The sequence below is a fragment of the Coffea arabica genome, chromosome 3c, assembly GCF_036785885.1.
Source record: "Coffea arabica cultivar ET-39 chromosome 3c, Coffea Arabica ET-39 HiFi, whole genome shotgun sequence".
In the NCBI taxonomy this organism is placed as follows: domain Eukaryota; kingdom Viridiplantae; phylum Streptophyta; class Magnoliopsida; order Gentianales; family Rubiaceae; genus Coffea; species Coffea arabica.
The window spans coordinates 41,746,011-41,764,009 of record NC_092314.1 but is presented as its reverse complement, the minus strand read 5'-3'; the positions used below and the strand labels follow the sequence as shown (position 1 = coordinate 41,764,009).

At 34.1% G+C, this 17,999-nt stretch overlaps 1 protein-coding gene across 1 annotated transcript; it reads right to left on the bottom strand.

Moving 5' to 3' along the window:
• Window positions 1–822: 822 nt before the first annotated feature.
• Window positions 823–4,816, bottom strand: LOC113735108 (uncharacterized). Its single transcript, XM_027262066.2, has 2 exons — window positions 4,732–4,816; window positions 823–3,438 (listed from the first exon to the last, which is right to left on the bottom strand). The coding sequence occupies exon 2, from the start codon at window positions 3,371–3,373 to the stop codon at window positions 1,238–1,240; it is 2,136 nt and encodes a 711-aa protein (XP_027117867.1). The 5' UTR covers window positions 3,374–3,438; window positions 4,732–4,816; the 3' UTR covers window positions 823–1,237.
• Between the last annotated feature and the right edge of the window lie 13,183 nt (window positions 4,817–17,999).

The following is a 17,999-nucleotide window of genomic DNA, read 5'->3' as shown; positions in this document are numbered from 1 at the left end:
CGCAACTCCCACCTTGCCGCCGTTCCTCTCAACTCCCTCCACCACAGCGCAGGGGTGGGGGAGGGGGGTTGTGGGTAGAGGGGTGGCGGGCAGAGGGAGACGGAGGGGGAGCTTTTGCAGGGGTGGCGGGGCTGAGGGAGAAGGCGGGGGGAGGGGGTGGCGGGGCAGAGGGGGATGGCGGGACAGAGGAGGAGAAGGGGAAAGGGAGGAGAGGGGTGGCGGAGGTAACGGGGAAGGGGAAGGGGGAAGGAAGAAGAAGAAGAAAGAAAAGAAAAAGGAAAGAACGAAAAAGAAAAAGAAAGAGAAAGAGAAAAGGAAAGAAAAAAAGAAATGGAAAAAAAATTTCACCTTACAAAAACTTCTACAAAATTTTTTCAAAAACTTCTACAGTGCACTACAGTAAAATTTTAGACAAACTCCCAAAAAACTCAGATTCCAAACAGGCCCATCAATCACATGCAATGCTTATTGTGACATATATCTTGCACTCTCACTGCTGAAAGTTCTCTAGAAAAGAATGTCCCTATTATACATAATTAATTACTAGCATAAGATGAGCAGGATGAGGTTTTTTTTTTTTTTTTTTTAATATACTAGGGGTTGGGTTGGGTTGGGTTGGGTTGGGTTGGGTGGTACGGGGGAGGGAGTGTAAGGAAGAGGTCTTGGGTTCGAATTCTCCTGTTTACACTAAAAAAAAAAGAACATACTACAAGATATTTTCAGTAAGTTTAGAACATACTACAGGCGAGAACCAAACACAGAAAATTAGGAAAATATTTTCCTGGAAAATATTTTCACCCGAAACAAACGGACCCTAAAATATTTTGCACATGTCGTGTTTTGAAAATGTCACTACCGTGTAGATGGACCTCTAACTTTTAGTGGTCTTGCAACTTTTGTCTTCCCCCAATGAAACTCTTTGATACCTTCAAAAGGGAAGGGAATGGTAGACCGTGACAGGCAATGGAACGCATACCAATTGTTATCTGCATACATGCTTCATAAATGTTCATACTTGCTGAGTTTCACTACTGCCATAATGTCAAACAAGATGAATCTACAAAACAGCTTTATATGAATAAGGAAATATTAGCTTGACTTATCATGCTGAAATGAAAATTTTCTGCCACAAGAACAATCACTCACCAAGCCAGGGAAGTAATCCTGGCTGAAGAACTCTATCTGATTCCACAGTCAAGAAGAAAATTCTTATTTGGCCTTTACTTGATTATAATCCCTACTTTTCCACGATCAATTTTGCTCTTGCATGCCCAGCCTCAATCCGAAATTGTTCTCCTAATCCAAAATGAGCCATCAGTAGCCAAACGAAAGTAATCAGCTCACCCCCTTTACTGAGCTCCTGAGCATGAGCATTTGCACGGCAGTGACTGGCAGCGTAGGACAACAGTTCCACCCACACTTTGCTCATCATCTCCCACGTTTGATCATCCTTCAGTTTTCTCAATTCCTTTGCGAGCCTACAGGCATCAAACAACACTGATTTGCTTCTGTCACCCTTCACATAAATGGGTTTAACCTCTGTATCTACATTAAGTAGCTTTTTACATGCAGCACTTTGTCGGGTTGTTGCTGAACTTGACTCTCTTGCATGGGGTGTATTCTTGGCTGCGACGTAGATGTTCAATTTCGAGCAGATATACAAGGCTGTTGAAATTGATGGCCTTGATTCTGTCTTCCACCTGCTGAAAAACTTCTTAGCTTCTTCACACGTGTCCTGAAATCGAATCTGTCCAATGCCAGCAACGGCAGACATCATTGTAGGCCGCATAACCAAGAGATACAACATATAATCAGATATAAGCTTGCAAAATTCACGACTGGAATTTTCAGCATTAGAACTTGTGGAATAGCATAGCTCAGTGGCAATATGCCACAGCAACAGGCTTTCATCATAATCAACTTCCTCACCTACACTTGATGAGATGGTGTCAGATCTGCTGCGAATGTAACCTGACAGAGCCCGTTGACCTCTTGCCGAGTATATTTCTTTGGCATCTTTATTGGTTTCTGCCTTACGAGCTTTATCCTTGAGCTCTTCAAAGATAAATACTTTCAAATTATCCGGAATGACAAAGTCCTTTTTGTATTTCATTTCATCAAGAAATGCCTTGAGTCCAACGGTTTCAGCTGCAATATCTAACCATCTCCACCGCTGATTCAGGCAAAAATTGATCAAGTTATGCTGCGAGATTGTATTAGACCACCTTCGATGAAATGACAGCTTGTCACGGACCTCAGATACAATTCGTTTAACTCTGCCAGTCTTAAGCCCAACTACAGTCCAGTCAGAGAAAATGACCTTAATCAAAGCCACAAGATCCAAGCCAACAGCACCATAAAGCAAAATGTAGGTAACAGTAACATCAAAATGATTGATCTCAGGACTACGATGTGATTCAAATTCCACAAAAGAAAGCACTATAAGTACAGAGCAGATGAAACGGAAAACAAAACCTATGTAACCGTGTACCACAGCCATCTTAGTGTAGAGAGAATCATACATGAAATTGAGCTCCACCTCCATCACTCTGAAAGCATCATGGGTAGCCCTTCGGGAGAAGAAGCTTCTGCTTTGATTACGTTCATGGAAGCTAAACATATGGTCAACAATCAGCCCCCTAAAATTGGTGAAAAATTCATACCCCTTCTGCACAACTTCTAGGTGAGTTATTTCTTCAGTAGTCCAATCTGGAATTTCAGAAGTCTGAGAGCCTCTCTCAGGTTCGTTCTCTATTTTTATCCTAACCGGAACATCAGCAGCTTTCCTAGATGAGTACTCCTCCATAAGCTGAACATAATTTGGTCCAGCATCTGGCATTGGAAGCATAGAAGCCTTGAAATTACCCAAGCAACCTAAATATAGAGCACGAGTTCGCTCAGCATATTTAATAGCTCCAGCTAAAAACAAGAGTATTGTTGGAACTGAGAGTACATTCTTGATGGAGTGGGCAAAGACGTAAGCAACAGCAACAAGCTGAATGACAAGCCCAAGCAGATGCCGGATCCACAACTCATTATCTTCAAGGGAGAAAGCAGTGATGTTATCAGGGCCACCAAGATGTAACAATAAAAATGGAGCCCAAAATGCCGCAAGATCTTCATTTACTCTGAATTTATCAGGATTGCCATTACTTTGGCCATTAGAGATAAGTCCAACAGCAAAAGCAGCAAGCCAATCGGCAAGCAGATAAACAGACCATATTATGGCATTCACTATTCTGCTTCCTGTTCGTTTCCGCAATGTTGCTAAGGATATTAACACCATTTGGAAGAAAAGACTAATAAGGACTGCAGCGCGAAGATTCCACTCATGCCACAGCCTCTTTACCATGTGAGGGATGAGGGAGGCCATGTATTCTTTTTGCTTCTTTCCCTTCTTTCTTCTCTAATAAAATCAATCCAGCTAGCCTAGACAAACTGGAGGGAAGTCAAGACAAATTTCAACATGAAATTAAATGCCAATTTGAGATTTCTGAAAAAAAAAATGCATGCATTTCTCTAAATTAATTGCATCTTGTAGAGCTCGAAGAACAAATAAACAGGAACTTCCGTTGTTAGATGTTACTGTTACAAGTGAAAAGTTTTTGAATACCCTCCACATGTACAATAAGAACTCTATTACCAGTTTCTGCAAGCACTCACTCTGTCCTCAGTATGTCTCGCAAATGGAAGTGTTTAAGAAACCTTGACGACTTCCAAATAACTATCGCTTATTTCGAGAGGATATTTGCAGAAAATATTAATTTATATTAGTCAAACAATTTAGCTATCTGTACCTTGCGGAATTTCCATCTTGTTACACAACATCATAACCACAATCTCTCGGGCACTCCGTCGTCCATTTGTAACGATCAGGTGCTAGTAAAAATCATTTAGATTACTTGTTCAAGTAAAATGGCACTAAAACAGGTTAATTTCATTGGTTAAATCTCACGACTATAGTTTCTGTTTATAAGGCCGGGCAACATCACAAGCCCTGAAACCAATCCTACTTTTTGAACTTCCTATGACTTTTGAGGATGCTGCAAATTGAACACTTCTTGGGCTTAATCCTTATATTTAAATGTTTTATTATGTGTTTCATTGTTAGAACATCATTGTTTGATACAGAGTGCAATTACTATCATCAAAGGAGCAGGTAATAAAACTTAAAAAACTATTGTCACCCCGATTAATCTCCCAATTCCCAAGCTAGCTTTTCCAGAGGTAATACCAACTGGTAAACTTTTCAATGCTAAAGCTAAGCCCTTTTTGCAAGTTTAAACACCAGAGTTCAAGACTGCCTCCTACCAAAAAAAGAGAAGAAAAGAAAAGAAAAACCCACAAGCATTGCAAGAATAATACTACCTCCTAAGAACCTTTCTTCCATAATCCAACTTCCTGGAAGCTAGAGCATGCATATACACTAAGTGCTTGTGTTTATGTGTGTGACTGAGTGTGTGAGAACTCAGATCTAAAAAAAAAAACTGAAGAGAAGTCTTCTATGCATGCTCAGAATGCACATATTATTGCTCAATCAATTCTGAACATAAAATCAATTAGCAAGAAACCAGACTGTCCAATATGTTGCTGCCTGAATTACAGCTGATTCTTCTAGTCAAGGTAGAATGATAGATCTTACAAGAATGTTCAAACAAAACTTTAAAGATCACAAACAAGCAAACATGGTAGTAATCAAGACCCATAACACGAAATGAACCCATTATTTACCTGAGCTGAGTTTTGCAATTCTTCCTTCATTTTCTTTGTAGTATTCACTGACTTGAAGAGTAAAGTTGTCATTGCAGTGTGATTGTGTACGACTACACACAGCCAATCGAAAGGCCAGCGTCGAATGCTTACAATGCACTTCGTTACTGGGACCGCTCGATACGTCTTTCAAAAATCAATCGCGCCTTTTCACGCCAAATAGATGCATTTTCATTTTTTTAGCCTCATTTCTAACTTTACCGAAAATGTAAAATCTCATTTCTTTTTGTAATTCACAGTTTTTAGCTCCTATTTTTTGGTTAGGAGAGAAAAAAACGCTCTTAATCTTTTAAAGATAAAATAATAAAATGTTTTTTATGTTTTAGGACTAAAGTATTTTGGTACATAGTACCAAACATTTCAAAAACAAAAGAAGGACAAAAGTTTGATGAGACAACACCATGAATTGGATCTTCTCTATGGATTTCCCATCTATTTCCCACAGTATACATCTTGATCAATGACACGCGTTCCATTTATTAGAAAATGACAAGATCATTTTTAAGTTTGACTAATTCTAACTCTTATTAACAAAATGAATACACGCATTATGCATCTAGAAGTGCATTTTATATAATGAAGAGAGGATTCACAAATGGCATGTAAGAGAGGGGAACGAGGCATAATATGTTTTGGTGGGATTGGTGGCGAGTTGGGACAGCGTTGAAGTAAGTTTTACTATCGTCATTGAACAATCTATGAATTGTCCTATAAGTTACTTATCACCAATTAAAACTTGCCAACTAGATAACACAGTTGGGAAAGATTAATTTTTACTATCTTATCAAACAATAACAAGAACAATCATATGTCCCTTCTTCTCCTCTATTCATTCATTATTATCTCCTAAATTCTGTCCTTTCATAACCAATTAAAACTTGTCAACTACACAACTAATGGGTCTAGTTAGGAAAGATTAATTTTTGCTATCTTATCAAACAATAACAAGAATAATTATACGTCCCTTTTTCTCCTCTATTCATTCACTATTATCTCCTAAATTCTCTCATCTCCTACCTTGCTACTACAATTACCCTCTAAAACTAGGAGTAGCTACGGGTCATATCGTGTACTTATCATATTGTGTCGTTGTCGTATTCGTGTCAAAAAATCTCAAATCTAACTTAATCCATTAGAATGTTTTCATGTTATGTCATGTCATGTAATGACTTGTTTTGTTAATGGGTTGATTCGACCCAACGCGCTATAATTCATTGAACAGTTTATACGATTAAAATAATTTTAATACTATGCATTATTTTGCTAAATTAACCTACTAACCTATTTTAACCGAATTGATCATGTAATCCATTCGATGTTGTTGTTAAAGCACCCCATAAATTTTTTGAGATACATAGTCAATACAAAATTTTAGGTTTTTCAAAACATTCAAAAGATAATAGATGATGAAGTTTTCTAAGCATAATGTAAGTTACAAAATCGGCCTTGTTTGGATTGTTCTTTTTTGAAAATTTTCTCTATTTTCTTAAATATTTCTTGGGAAAATTACCATTTTAGTCCTTAAACTATTTCACTTATGTTAATTTCATCCCTCAATGTCTTTTTAGCCTAATTTAGTCCTTCAACTTAAATTTCTTGTCCAATTAAATCCTTTCATAGACACACCACTAATTAAAATATTTCTAGCACAAAATCACCACCCAATTAAGGGCAATCCAGGAATTACAAAGTTAGGGCCAAAGTTAGAACCCCAAAAAAAAGATTTCCATTAAAAAGGGGAGAAACACAAATTTTCCACCAAATTGGGAAAGAAAATAGAGATCGTCAAAAGAGCATTTGAGTTATCCTTCTACGTCAAAGCATTTTGCCCGACCCAAGTCATACCTAGTCTCTTAACAAAATTTTTCACTATTACTACCATCTACTAATAATTATCAACCACAACCTTTCCTTGAGCATCACCATCTTCTCTCATTACATATTTCATCTCTTGGATTCCATCGCCTTCTCATTCTTTTTTTTATTTGTTCTTTTTCTCACGAAGATGGCAAAAATTTAGAAAATTGATGAAGTTTCAAGGCATAGAACTTATGGAATTAAATTGTCAATGCTTTTCAAACCTATTGTGTCTCAAATAGAGAGGAGATAAGGCTTTTCCCTCTTCACTCCAGTACCATCACCAATATTATCATAAAAAGCTCTAAGAAATTCATTCAAGTCCTCTATCTACCTTCCATCAAATAGAGGTTGAAAAACTAGAAATACCTCCATAGCAAGTCTAGGGGTTGCATACCTAGAAAACCATGGTGGTTCATGAAACTATAATTCTTTTAAACATTTCATCAAACACATTCGGGCCTCTTCAACAAAATGCAATCTAGAATACATATTGAGTAAATAACTATACACAATGTAGAGTACATATTGAGCAAAAAAAAACTGCTCGCAAAAATATCCTACAAATGAGCTGCTTTTACGACAATCACGCAGACTTTTTTTTCCAATTAATGAATCCACTAGAATTAACAATGTAGCAATACTGGCAGAGAATATGTGAGAGTTAAAAGGAAAAATTGCAGTGCCTCATTTGTAAAAATATTTACAAATTCAAAGAGGATACTTGACTGTCTAGTTGAGAAAGACCATTGATTTAAGAGTTAAAAAAGAAGATGTCCTTGTTTCGGAAGTTTGTCAAAGAAGATTGGTGACATAGTTGGCGATGAATTGTTCACCAGTGATAAATGTAGATGAAAATTGGGATCTTCTTTTACAAATATTTTATTTTTCTCCCCAATTTAGAGTAAAATCTTTGTTTTACCCCATTAGATGAAAAATTTTCAGATTTCATTATTTTAATGTAGGAAATGACTTGAACTTCCATTCTTGCCCTTGTTTAAGCAATGCCTTCTGTATTGAAAAGGTTTAGTGGGTGGTGCTGCCATAAAAGGATCTAAATTGAACAAGAAATTTTAGTTGAAGGGCTAAATTAGGCTAAAATAACATTGAGGGATGAAATTGGCTTAAGTAAAATAGTTCAAGGACTAAAATGGCAATTTTTCCATATTGCTTATATACTTTTTCCAATTACCTTTTATCTCATATACACCACGTCTTAAAAATTCTCCAAAAATATTTTAGAAAATGCGATCCAATCAACCTTTTAGAAACACGATCCAATAGTTTCATATATGATATGGATAATTTCAAAAATCTCCCCTGAGATTTTTGACAATTTCACTAGTGTCCCTTGAAGTTTATAAAATTGCACAAACGCCCCTGAGGTTAAGGTTTTAATAACAAAATTAGTTCAAATAGAAAAAGTAATATTAAAAAGTATTTGAAGGAGAGAGATGAAACTTTGATTCCATAAATACCTCTTATGCATATATGTAAGTTATACTAGTAAAAGAATAAAATAATTAAAAGTTAGAAACAATTAGTACACATATTTCATCACTCAAAAAGTTCATATTTAATAAATTAAGCGACATAAATAAGCAAAAAATCTACATTAATGATCACAAGATTTAGCAAAACAGACTAATCATCTCTTTTAGCATGATGTTTGTTATGATTTTGGTGATTTTGAATAGAAAAATTTTCAAAATTTCTCTCCTTCATCCATTAGGTATATCAATTAATGTTATTTTGTAAATACAAGTCATCATTCATCATTAAAGAAATTTTTAACAATTATTTTCATTAAGTAGTTACTAATAGTTAATTGGTGTCTAATTATTTAATTGTTAGATATTAATAAAAGAGAATAGAGGAAGAAAATTTTTTCTATTCAAAATCACAAGAATCATAGTAAACATCATATCAAAAGAGATGACTAATTTATTTTGTTGAATTTTGTGATCATTAGTGTAGTTTTGTTGCTTATTTGTATTGTTTAATTTATTAAATATGATCTTTTTGAGTGATGAAATATGTGTATTAATTGTTTCTAATTTTAATTATTTTTATTCTTTTATTAATACAACTTGTATACATGCATGAGAGGTATTTATGGAATAAAATTTTCATCTCTCTCTTTAAGTATCTTTTAATGTTATTTTTTCTAATTGAACCAATTTGACTATCAAAACCTTAATCTCAAGGGAGGTTTTTGTAATTTTACAAACTTTAATGACGGCTAGTGAAATTGTCAGAAACCTTAGTAGAGGTTTCTGAAATTATCCCTATATGATAAGATATAAAACTTGTGAGTTTTTAAAAGGGATAATTTTAGAAACCTTCCTTGAGGTTTCTAGTAATCTTAGACAGCTCCTCTCACGTTTTGAAAATTACACATACCTCTCCTAGAACATAGGGGTTTCATCTTGATGATATAAGACCAAAAAAGTATATGAATGCCCAAAATTGCCCTCATCTAAATTTCCTTAATATGAATAATCATTCAAATATTTTAAAAGTCGAGAATACACTTGTATATTACCAAAATTATGTGTTTTATTGATCAACTAATATCTCGATATTTTCCATCCCCATAATTTTTGATGAGTGCAGGGTATGCATATAACAATTAAACTCATTCCATAATCAAATTTTACATTTATAAATTTTTAAATATCTCACACGCAATTTTCTACAAGTATAAAGGTCATGGGCGAGTATAGGATATTAAGGGTCAAACCCACAGAAACAATTGTCAATTATCAATGGTTTTCGAACTTCTTTATTATTTAGACTACCACAAATGCAACAAATTAAATCTATACTATAAATATGAAATATAAGTAATATAAATAATAATAAAAAACTCCTAGAAGTATGGAATTCCTCACTACTCTTGCAAGTGAAATTACCGATTAATTGAATGTTATTATCTTGATTAGTTATGGCGTAATTTTCTCATGTATGTGAAATCTACTCTTGTAGTGAATCAACTATACTTGTAACTAAGCTATGCCTAATCTTGAGGCTATAAAATTAATTACAAGTTCATTTTTTCTATGAAATTATATAAAACAATTCACTAAAGCCATATCGGTGCACCTCTACTTTCTGAGTGTACTCGCTAAATTTTTCACTTCCTTGAACTAGTATTAAATCCCAATTCTGACAAGTTTAACATCTCAAGATTATCACAATTAATGGCCGGTTAATCATGATTAGAAAAATAAAAATGATAAATAACTTGCTCAAAATAATATTATCAATTAACCAAGTAAACATCACTAACAAGATATAGAATGTTCATCAATAACTCTAGGTATAAACTTTAACAACACATTACAACAAGCACTAAAGTTGTATTATAACTAAACATAAGAATTAATACAAGAAACAAAGAGGTATGGGAGAAATCACCCTTGTCACATAAGTTTCAAACATCTCCATCTTCATCCTCTATCTCATCCAAATTTAGCTAATACAGGAAATGACGGAAACTATACTATTCTATACTAAACAAATGAACTAACCTAATAAACTAAGAAAAACTAGTGAAACTGCATTTTGGTAGTGTCTCTATCCTTCTAAAGTTATAAAACAAGCTCTCCAAAGGATTCTATTTATAGAGAATTCAAGATTAAAGTGAATTGTTGAAGTGATATGAAATGCATCTTGGAATCACCAAAAGTTGTTTCTTGAATTCTCTATGCTTGCTTCCTCAATTCCAACCAGATTTTTTGGAAATAAATTGATCGAAAGGCTTGTGTGAATAGAGCACAAGTTGCACAGCAAGTTGCAACTACAATTGAAGAAAACATGAGCTAGAAATGTGATCTACCTCGCCTATTGACCCCCCATTTTTGCCCTTTTTGCAGGTCTGCTCAATTATGGTCAATTTTCATCCTTGCTCTATTTTTATACCAATCTTCATTGATATTTTCTTAATCATGGAGGCTGAACTAACTCTTCTATAAAGCATGAAAACTATAGCTCTTTGAATTATCTTTCCAATGCCTCTATAATCATCCAATTTGAAGCTTTGTGGACTGATAAATGACCAAAAAACCTTCAACTGGTCAAAACTCTATTTTGGCTTTTGACAATGAAAATGGCTGAGAGTATTTTGACATTTTAATTTAAAACTTATGAACTGGATTTGTTTGCTGGTTGTTATGGATTGACCAACATCCTAGGAGAAGCATTGCAGTTTTGCACCTCGCTGGAGTCTCTGTCAGTAAAAAAATAATATAGAAAAACAGTTCAACAACTTGCTCTAAGAAATACTTTGTTAAAATTCCACCAAAGAGCATATCATAGCAACTCTATTTCACCTGGCATTAATACAAATTGACAAGCATTTCCAATTTTTTAAAAGAAAAAAAAAACAAAACAATGTCCGTAAGGATTACTAACTTCAACCGAGAGAAGAAAAGCTTTAGTATTGCATGCAAAAGAAAATGAAAGATTGAAAATAAAAAATTTTAAAAAAAGACGTTACCAATATGATTGTTCCCAACAATTTGTTTAGAAACCACAATAATCAGTTCAAAGTTGTGGAAACCTTGAAATTAAGCTAAGCTTCATTGTTTACATGATAAGATGAGTGGCATACAAATTCTTAATCTGATATAAAAAATTCTAAACCTCTGGGAAATCTTAATGGTTGCAAACAGGGTAATAGTTGAAATGGATATTGAATTTCTTAGAGCACTATTGCATTTTCCCATTAGTGCAGATTTTTTTTAAGGAAACTACTGCAGGTAGTTGATTTTAAATGTTAAGAGTTAGAGTTGGAGTTACAAAAAATTATCGACCAAATGCACTAAAATAATATATAATACTTAATAAGTGATTAATTTACGTTATATTTGAATGACATTTTATGTTATTTTTAGTCACTTTGGTTATATTATAGGAAGAAAATGGATCATTTTGTCTATAATTGGTGTAAAATGCTCTTAAGTGATTAAATGAGGTTTTTATCACTTTTTACTTGCATTTTGTCCATAATTTGTATAGGAGTTGGAAATATACTTCATTTGGATAAAAAGGAAAATAGACAGTTTTGACACATCTTTGTATTTCAGCTATAGTTTGAGCTATAATGATTGGATTGAAATGATTCTTCAACTAATTTGAAGACAAGAGATAGTTCTACAAGTCTAATGAAGACATCAAAATCCAGTTTGAAGGTTTTCCAGGTCAAAAAGCTGAATTACAGTAGCCAATTTCTATTGGTTGAAACTGAAACAGGACATTGAGCAGTCAAGGGTAGTTTAGTCATTTCTCAGCCTACACAAGTACAAATGAGGTGATTCTTGATGCATTGGAAAGCTAACTCAAAGGGATACAAGTTTTATGTTTTGGTCATGGGTTAATTCAGCTTCTATCATCAAGAAAAGTTCAGTTGAAGTTGAGCCAAAAGCGGAGCAACGTTGAACATTGAACAGAAATTGCACAAAAAGTCAAGGGAGCAATCCGGCCGGATTTATGGCTGGATTGCGGTCAGAAAATGCTGTTCTCTACGCGGACAATTTGTTTCCACCTCCAGTAAGTCACAGCTATTGATAGACGCGTGACAACAACATAGCAGCTGTAAAAGGGAGGTTTCAAGCCTCATTTCTTGACTACATTTATCTTTATATAGCCATAAACTTGCAACATTCAAGGAACCAGAGGAGAGCTTGGAAAGTGCAGAAATACTATCAAAATGTAGTTCTTACATTTTCTTAGTATTAGGTTAGTTTAGTTAGAGTATTATAGTTCATCCACTCTTGCATATTGACTAGATTAGGATGAAGATGGGGATGAAGAAGGAGGAGCTAAAACTCATGTGACAAGAGTTATCTCTTCTCCATCTCTTTATCTTTTGTATTGGATTCTTGAGTATTATTAATATGCAAGTTTTGGATTTTATGTTTATTATGTGTGTTTAAAGTTTATGCCTTGGGTTTAGTTGAATTTCCTATGATTGTTAGTATGTATTATTTGGCTATTTGATGTTATTATTTGAGCAAGTTATTTAGCACTTTGGCTCTTTAAATCATTATTAACTTGGTACCATTAATTGTGATTATCTAAGATATTGTTTCTTCAACGAAAATTGAGATTTAACACTAGTTCAAGAAATGCTAAACCTAGAGAGTACACTCACGAGAGTAGAGGTGCACCTATGTGGCTTTAGTGATTCATTTCATGTAATTTAATAGAAAAAATGAACTTGTAACTAATTTCATAACCATGAGAGTAGGTATGGATTAGTTATAAGTATAGATGATTCACTACGAAAGTAAGTTTAACATGTATAAGGAAATTACGCTATAACTAGCCAAGATAGTAGTATTCAATGATTCAAAAATAGCACTTGCATGAGTAGATAGGAATACCATAACCTAAGGAGCTTTCATCTATTATTATTTTGCATAAGTTTAGCATAGTTTATTTCTTTTAAGTCATTGATCGTCTAAATAATAGAGAAGGTTTAGTAGTGTCGGTAATTGTTCAATCTTCCTCGTGGGATCGACCTGATATATGCCCTAAACTACTAGTTGACCTGTATACTTGTAGTGAAACAGGTATATTTTAGAATTAAACTTGCACTTATATCAAAATCCCGTCAATACTTAAGCTACTGTTTGGTTTTACAGTTCCTCTTTTTCAAACGAGAGAATTGTGAGATTTAAGAAGCGAGAAGGAAGGATGAGGGATTTGAATCCAACATTTCTAACATTTCAGGTAGTTTTATGGATCATTAAGATATAGTCTTCTAACAAGATGTTGGAATGCTATTAATTTCCCAAGCTCAGTATACCATATAGAAGGCGACATGGGAAATAGGTAGTTTTACATCTATTATTAACATTCGATAACGTACAAGCTCTAATCCAATTTTGCAATGGAATACTATATTCAAAGTCTAATTAACTTTCAACTATATTAAGAAACAAAGTAAAATATCTAACTTTTTTCTTTGTTGGGCAAATACTAAAAGCAAATTAAGCGTGTTACCACAAAAGGCAAAAACCAAAAACCATATCTTGTAAGGGTTTCTAAGAAGTTACTTTATAAAACACTAGGTTTGATAAGAACAAAAAATTGAATTTACTATTGTTGTTTCGTCACAATAATTGAAGAGCAAAGAACGAAAACGTTCCATGTGATTTTAATCAGCACCATTTCTCCTTTTCTGTAGTAAAACATTTGTCCAACTTGACTGACCACAGGTTCAAGTTTGATCTTCAACCTGTACAGGTAATGTGAAGCAGTAAGCATTTACATCGAGCTAGCCTGTACTCTTCTCCTGTTTCATGCCCTAGACTTTTATACTCTACCATGGTTGTTGAGCAAAACAAAGCTTTCATCATACATAACCACTTTCTCAAGAGTAATCTGCCAAATTGTTAAGACAAGAATATGCAAGGGATTCATGTTGTGGATTGTAAAGTGCCAACCACCTATTAAACATGCTCAAACTTAGGCATTCACTTGATTCAAGTAAGGGCAAATTACATTTTACCTCTCTATGGTTTAATATTTTTGCACATAACTACTTTATGGTTTCAAAAGCTATGCATAACCCCCTTATGGTTTGAATTAAAATGATATAGTGATGGAAATGATTATTCGTATAATGATAGGTTGCATTTTTGTCATTAATTTTATGATTGTTTTCTTCTTTTATTTTACCAAATATTGTATTAATTGATGTATTCTTCTTATATTTGGTAATTGGTGTTAATTGTAGGGATTTGGAGTAAAAAGGGATTAAAGACGTGATTTTCATTGACTTTTTACGCTCGTCCATGAAGCTTGGGAGTTGAAGCATAATCTCTAGCCATGAGTTGGAGTCTCAAAAGTCAGATTACGGATGTTTCATCAAATGATCGTTGTTGATCTTTGATTTTCGGATAAGATGGATTTGTTAGACTAATTTGATTTGTATTAGTAGTAGTAATTTAGTAGTAGTAGGAAACAAAACGATAGGGAGTTTTATCGTTTCTTTATTCCTTCTTTTGGGGAGACTATTTAGTAGTCAGTAGGCAGTTTTTTTCTTCTCAAGAAACAAACAAATGATCTTTTCTTATCTTCTTCTTATTAGATACTTCATCTCATCTTTTGGGGGAGATTGCCACAATAATAAACTCCAATATTTCACGCGTGGCTTTTTCCATGAAGATGAGCTAAACTTCTTATTTTGGTCAAGAAACAACTAAGGACATAATTCATCTAAAATTGTGAGATCGAATTGATTATTTTTATTTCTTTTATTTACTAGTATTCGTATGTTTTCTGATTTAATTTCTTATGATTATTATTTTATTTGAATATCAAGGAAGCCCGATATTTAATTTAATCTAATAACCTAAAATCAGTTAGATCAGTTAAATTTGTAATTGTTTAATTGATTTAAATTAGTAGTGACTTGTATGATTGGGTTTGTATTAGGGGAACACATGGACTAATTTAAAATAACCCTCATAGCATGTTATTTGGTTAGAACAGAACTTCTCTAATTCTTAAAGCAATTAGAAAATTGAACTCTACGGTTATACATAGGGTTATTTTTTGATTAAAACATTGATTAATGGTCATACTTTGATCACCTACACAGCAAGGAGAAATTAATTGTCATCGCGTATTTGGCAGTTATAACTTATTTATCAGTGAATAAATAAAATTATTATTGCATCCATAATCAATTGAGTAAACCATCTCCAAAGTTATTGACAGGGTGTCGAAGCCTGTGCAATAATAAAACCTGCTCAAACTAAATGTAATTTCTGTAGATAGCGGTGAGCAGGGTCGAATCCACAGGAATTGGGGGTAATTGTTTCTTTTCAAATTCACAGTGACAAGGGGGTGTTTTTATCTCAGGGGTGACAATTTAAACAATTCAACTAAAAGTAAAATAATAAAAATAAAATAGCCAACTAGAAATTAAATAACAATTTACTAAAATCAAAGGATCTAGCCAAGAAATAACTTCAACAATGATTCACCTAATTGATCATCGAAACAAAGGCAATTCCAATTATTTACCAATAAATAGGTTATAACTGCCAAACAAGCGATGACAGTCAACCCCTCCTTACTGTGTCGATGATTAAGGTATGCCCGTTAATCACTGCTCTAATTGAGAAATAATCTTAGGTACACCCATAAGATTTAATCCCCAATTGCCTTACGTATTAAAGGAGCCCTATTCTAACCAAATAACGCACTACCAGGGTTATTTTAGATTAGCCCGCGTATTCCCCTGACACAAACCCAATCATGCTAGTTATCACTATTTTGAGACAATTAAACAATTACGGATTTAACGTCCCAATTGACAATAGATTCTCAAATTAACTAATTATCCGAATCCAAAACAATCAATTAATTGAACAATCATAAGCATTATAACCAAGGAATATGCAAATACCAATAAATAAAAGAAAAAGGTAAAATTAAATCGATCTCACAATTTTAGATGACTCAAAGCATCCGTTGTCCCTTGACTAGAAAAAGGGGATTAGTTCATATTTGATGAACTAAACCCACAGGAAATTGTAAAGAGAGCCGCGGCCATCATGCTTTGAAATTTGGGAAATTCAATTCGTCCGACATACAAGAAGGAACAAAAGACTACTCAAAGCTCAAAAGTAGAAAAGTTAAAGTTCTCCCCAATTTTGCTCTCTGACATGCGTGGGAAGATACCCCTCAAAAGCCTCGAAGGAAAAGTCAAAGGAAAACTAAGCTTCAGGAGGAAAAATCCTCTACTCCTCCCTCTATCAAAAGTCCTATTCTAATGCCTGGCTCTGTGCGGCGGCTCTAGCCCCCCAAGGGAAAATAACGCCTAGCCCTGTGTTCCTTCTTCTCCTTTTATGCTGTCTTTCGCAAATTACCAGAGAGGGTCGCATCTTGATATTCCAAAAATACCCCTGGACATCTGCTACTTGAACTCTTTCCCAATGACTATCAAATTGGCCTTGATTGTAATATTTTTGTTCTACTCCCTGAAATAAATGTAAATTACGAAAAGTGAGTAGAATCTAATAATTAATCCATATCAAGTCAGGTAATAGGGGAAATTAATAATAAAATAAATGATAAAATTGCAACCTATCAATTCCCCCCACATCTAAACCATGCTTGTCTTCAAGCATAAGAACAGCAAACAACCATCCATGTTTGATAATGGCTATTGCTCCATCTATCTTATTGCCAAGATACCAAGAAAAAATAATAATCAAGCATCAATGGTCAAGTCCAAGAAATATCATTCCGGTTAGCTTCTAAACCACAAACTCCTCTAATTTCAGGTTAACTAATCTAAGAAAAAGGAATGACACACAATATTTATCAGCAAATGGTCCAACTATTAACCAAAATCTCAACATTAAATCCATAAATCGGCAAGCTGATTTATTTGATCCGCCAGGTCGCGAAGGTTCGCTCGTGTCTCCTGATGAAATCGATATGTAGTATTAGCAAATAATTCAATCAATTCCTGAAGAGACATACCTGACATGGACGATGGTTGTTGAGACTCTTGCTGTTGAAAACCCATTGGCCCTGTTGTATAATTATAACTGGAGTTATCCCACCATCCTTGATCATACCCGTTTGGATTAGGGTTATACCACGTTTGAGACCAGGGTGAAAAATCTCCATAATTATTGAGTGGGACACTCAAATTATTTTGATATTCGGGGCACATACCGGTTGAATGATCCCTGGCATAACAAATTTTACAGGTTGCAGCAGCCATTCTTTCTCTAATAGAGTTTAGTGCCTCTGAATATGCAAACTTAGCAAAAAAAACAAGCCTCATTGCCTTCCCTGAAAACAAAATCCAGTCTATCATCAAAATACGGAGTGTTAGAAGCCATAAACTATATAAAAAAAATAAGAGAAAAATAAATAAAAAAATAAAAACAAGATGAACTCAAAAAGAAACATATAACTAGTGCCAGTCCCCGGCAACGGCGCCAAAAATTGACAGGGTGTCGAAGCCTGTGCAATAATAAAACCTGCTCAAACTAAATGTAATTTCTGTAGATAGCGGTGAGCAGGGTCGAATCCACAGGGATTGGGGGTAATTGTTTCTTTTCAAATTCACAGTGACAAGGGGGTGTTTTTATCTCAGGGGTGACAATTTAAACAATTCAACTAAAAGTAAAATAATAAAAATAAAATAGCCAACTAGAAATTAAATAACAATTTACTAAAATCAAAGGATCTAGCCAAGAAATAACTTCAGCAATGATTCACCTAATTGATCATCAAAACAAAGGCAATTCCAATTATTTACCAATAAATAGGTTATAACTGCCAAACAAGCGATGACAGTCAACCCCTCCTTACTGTGTCGATGATTAAGGTAC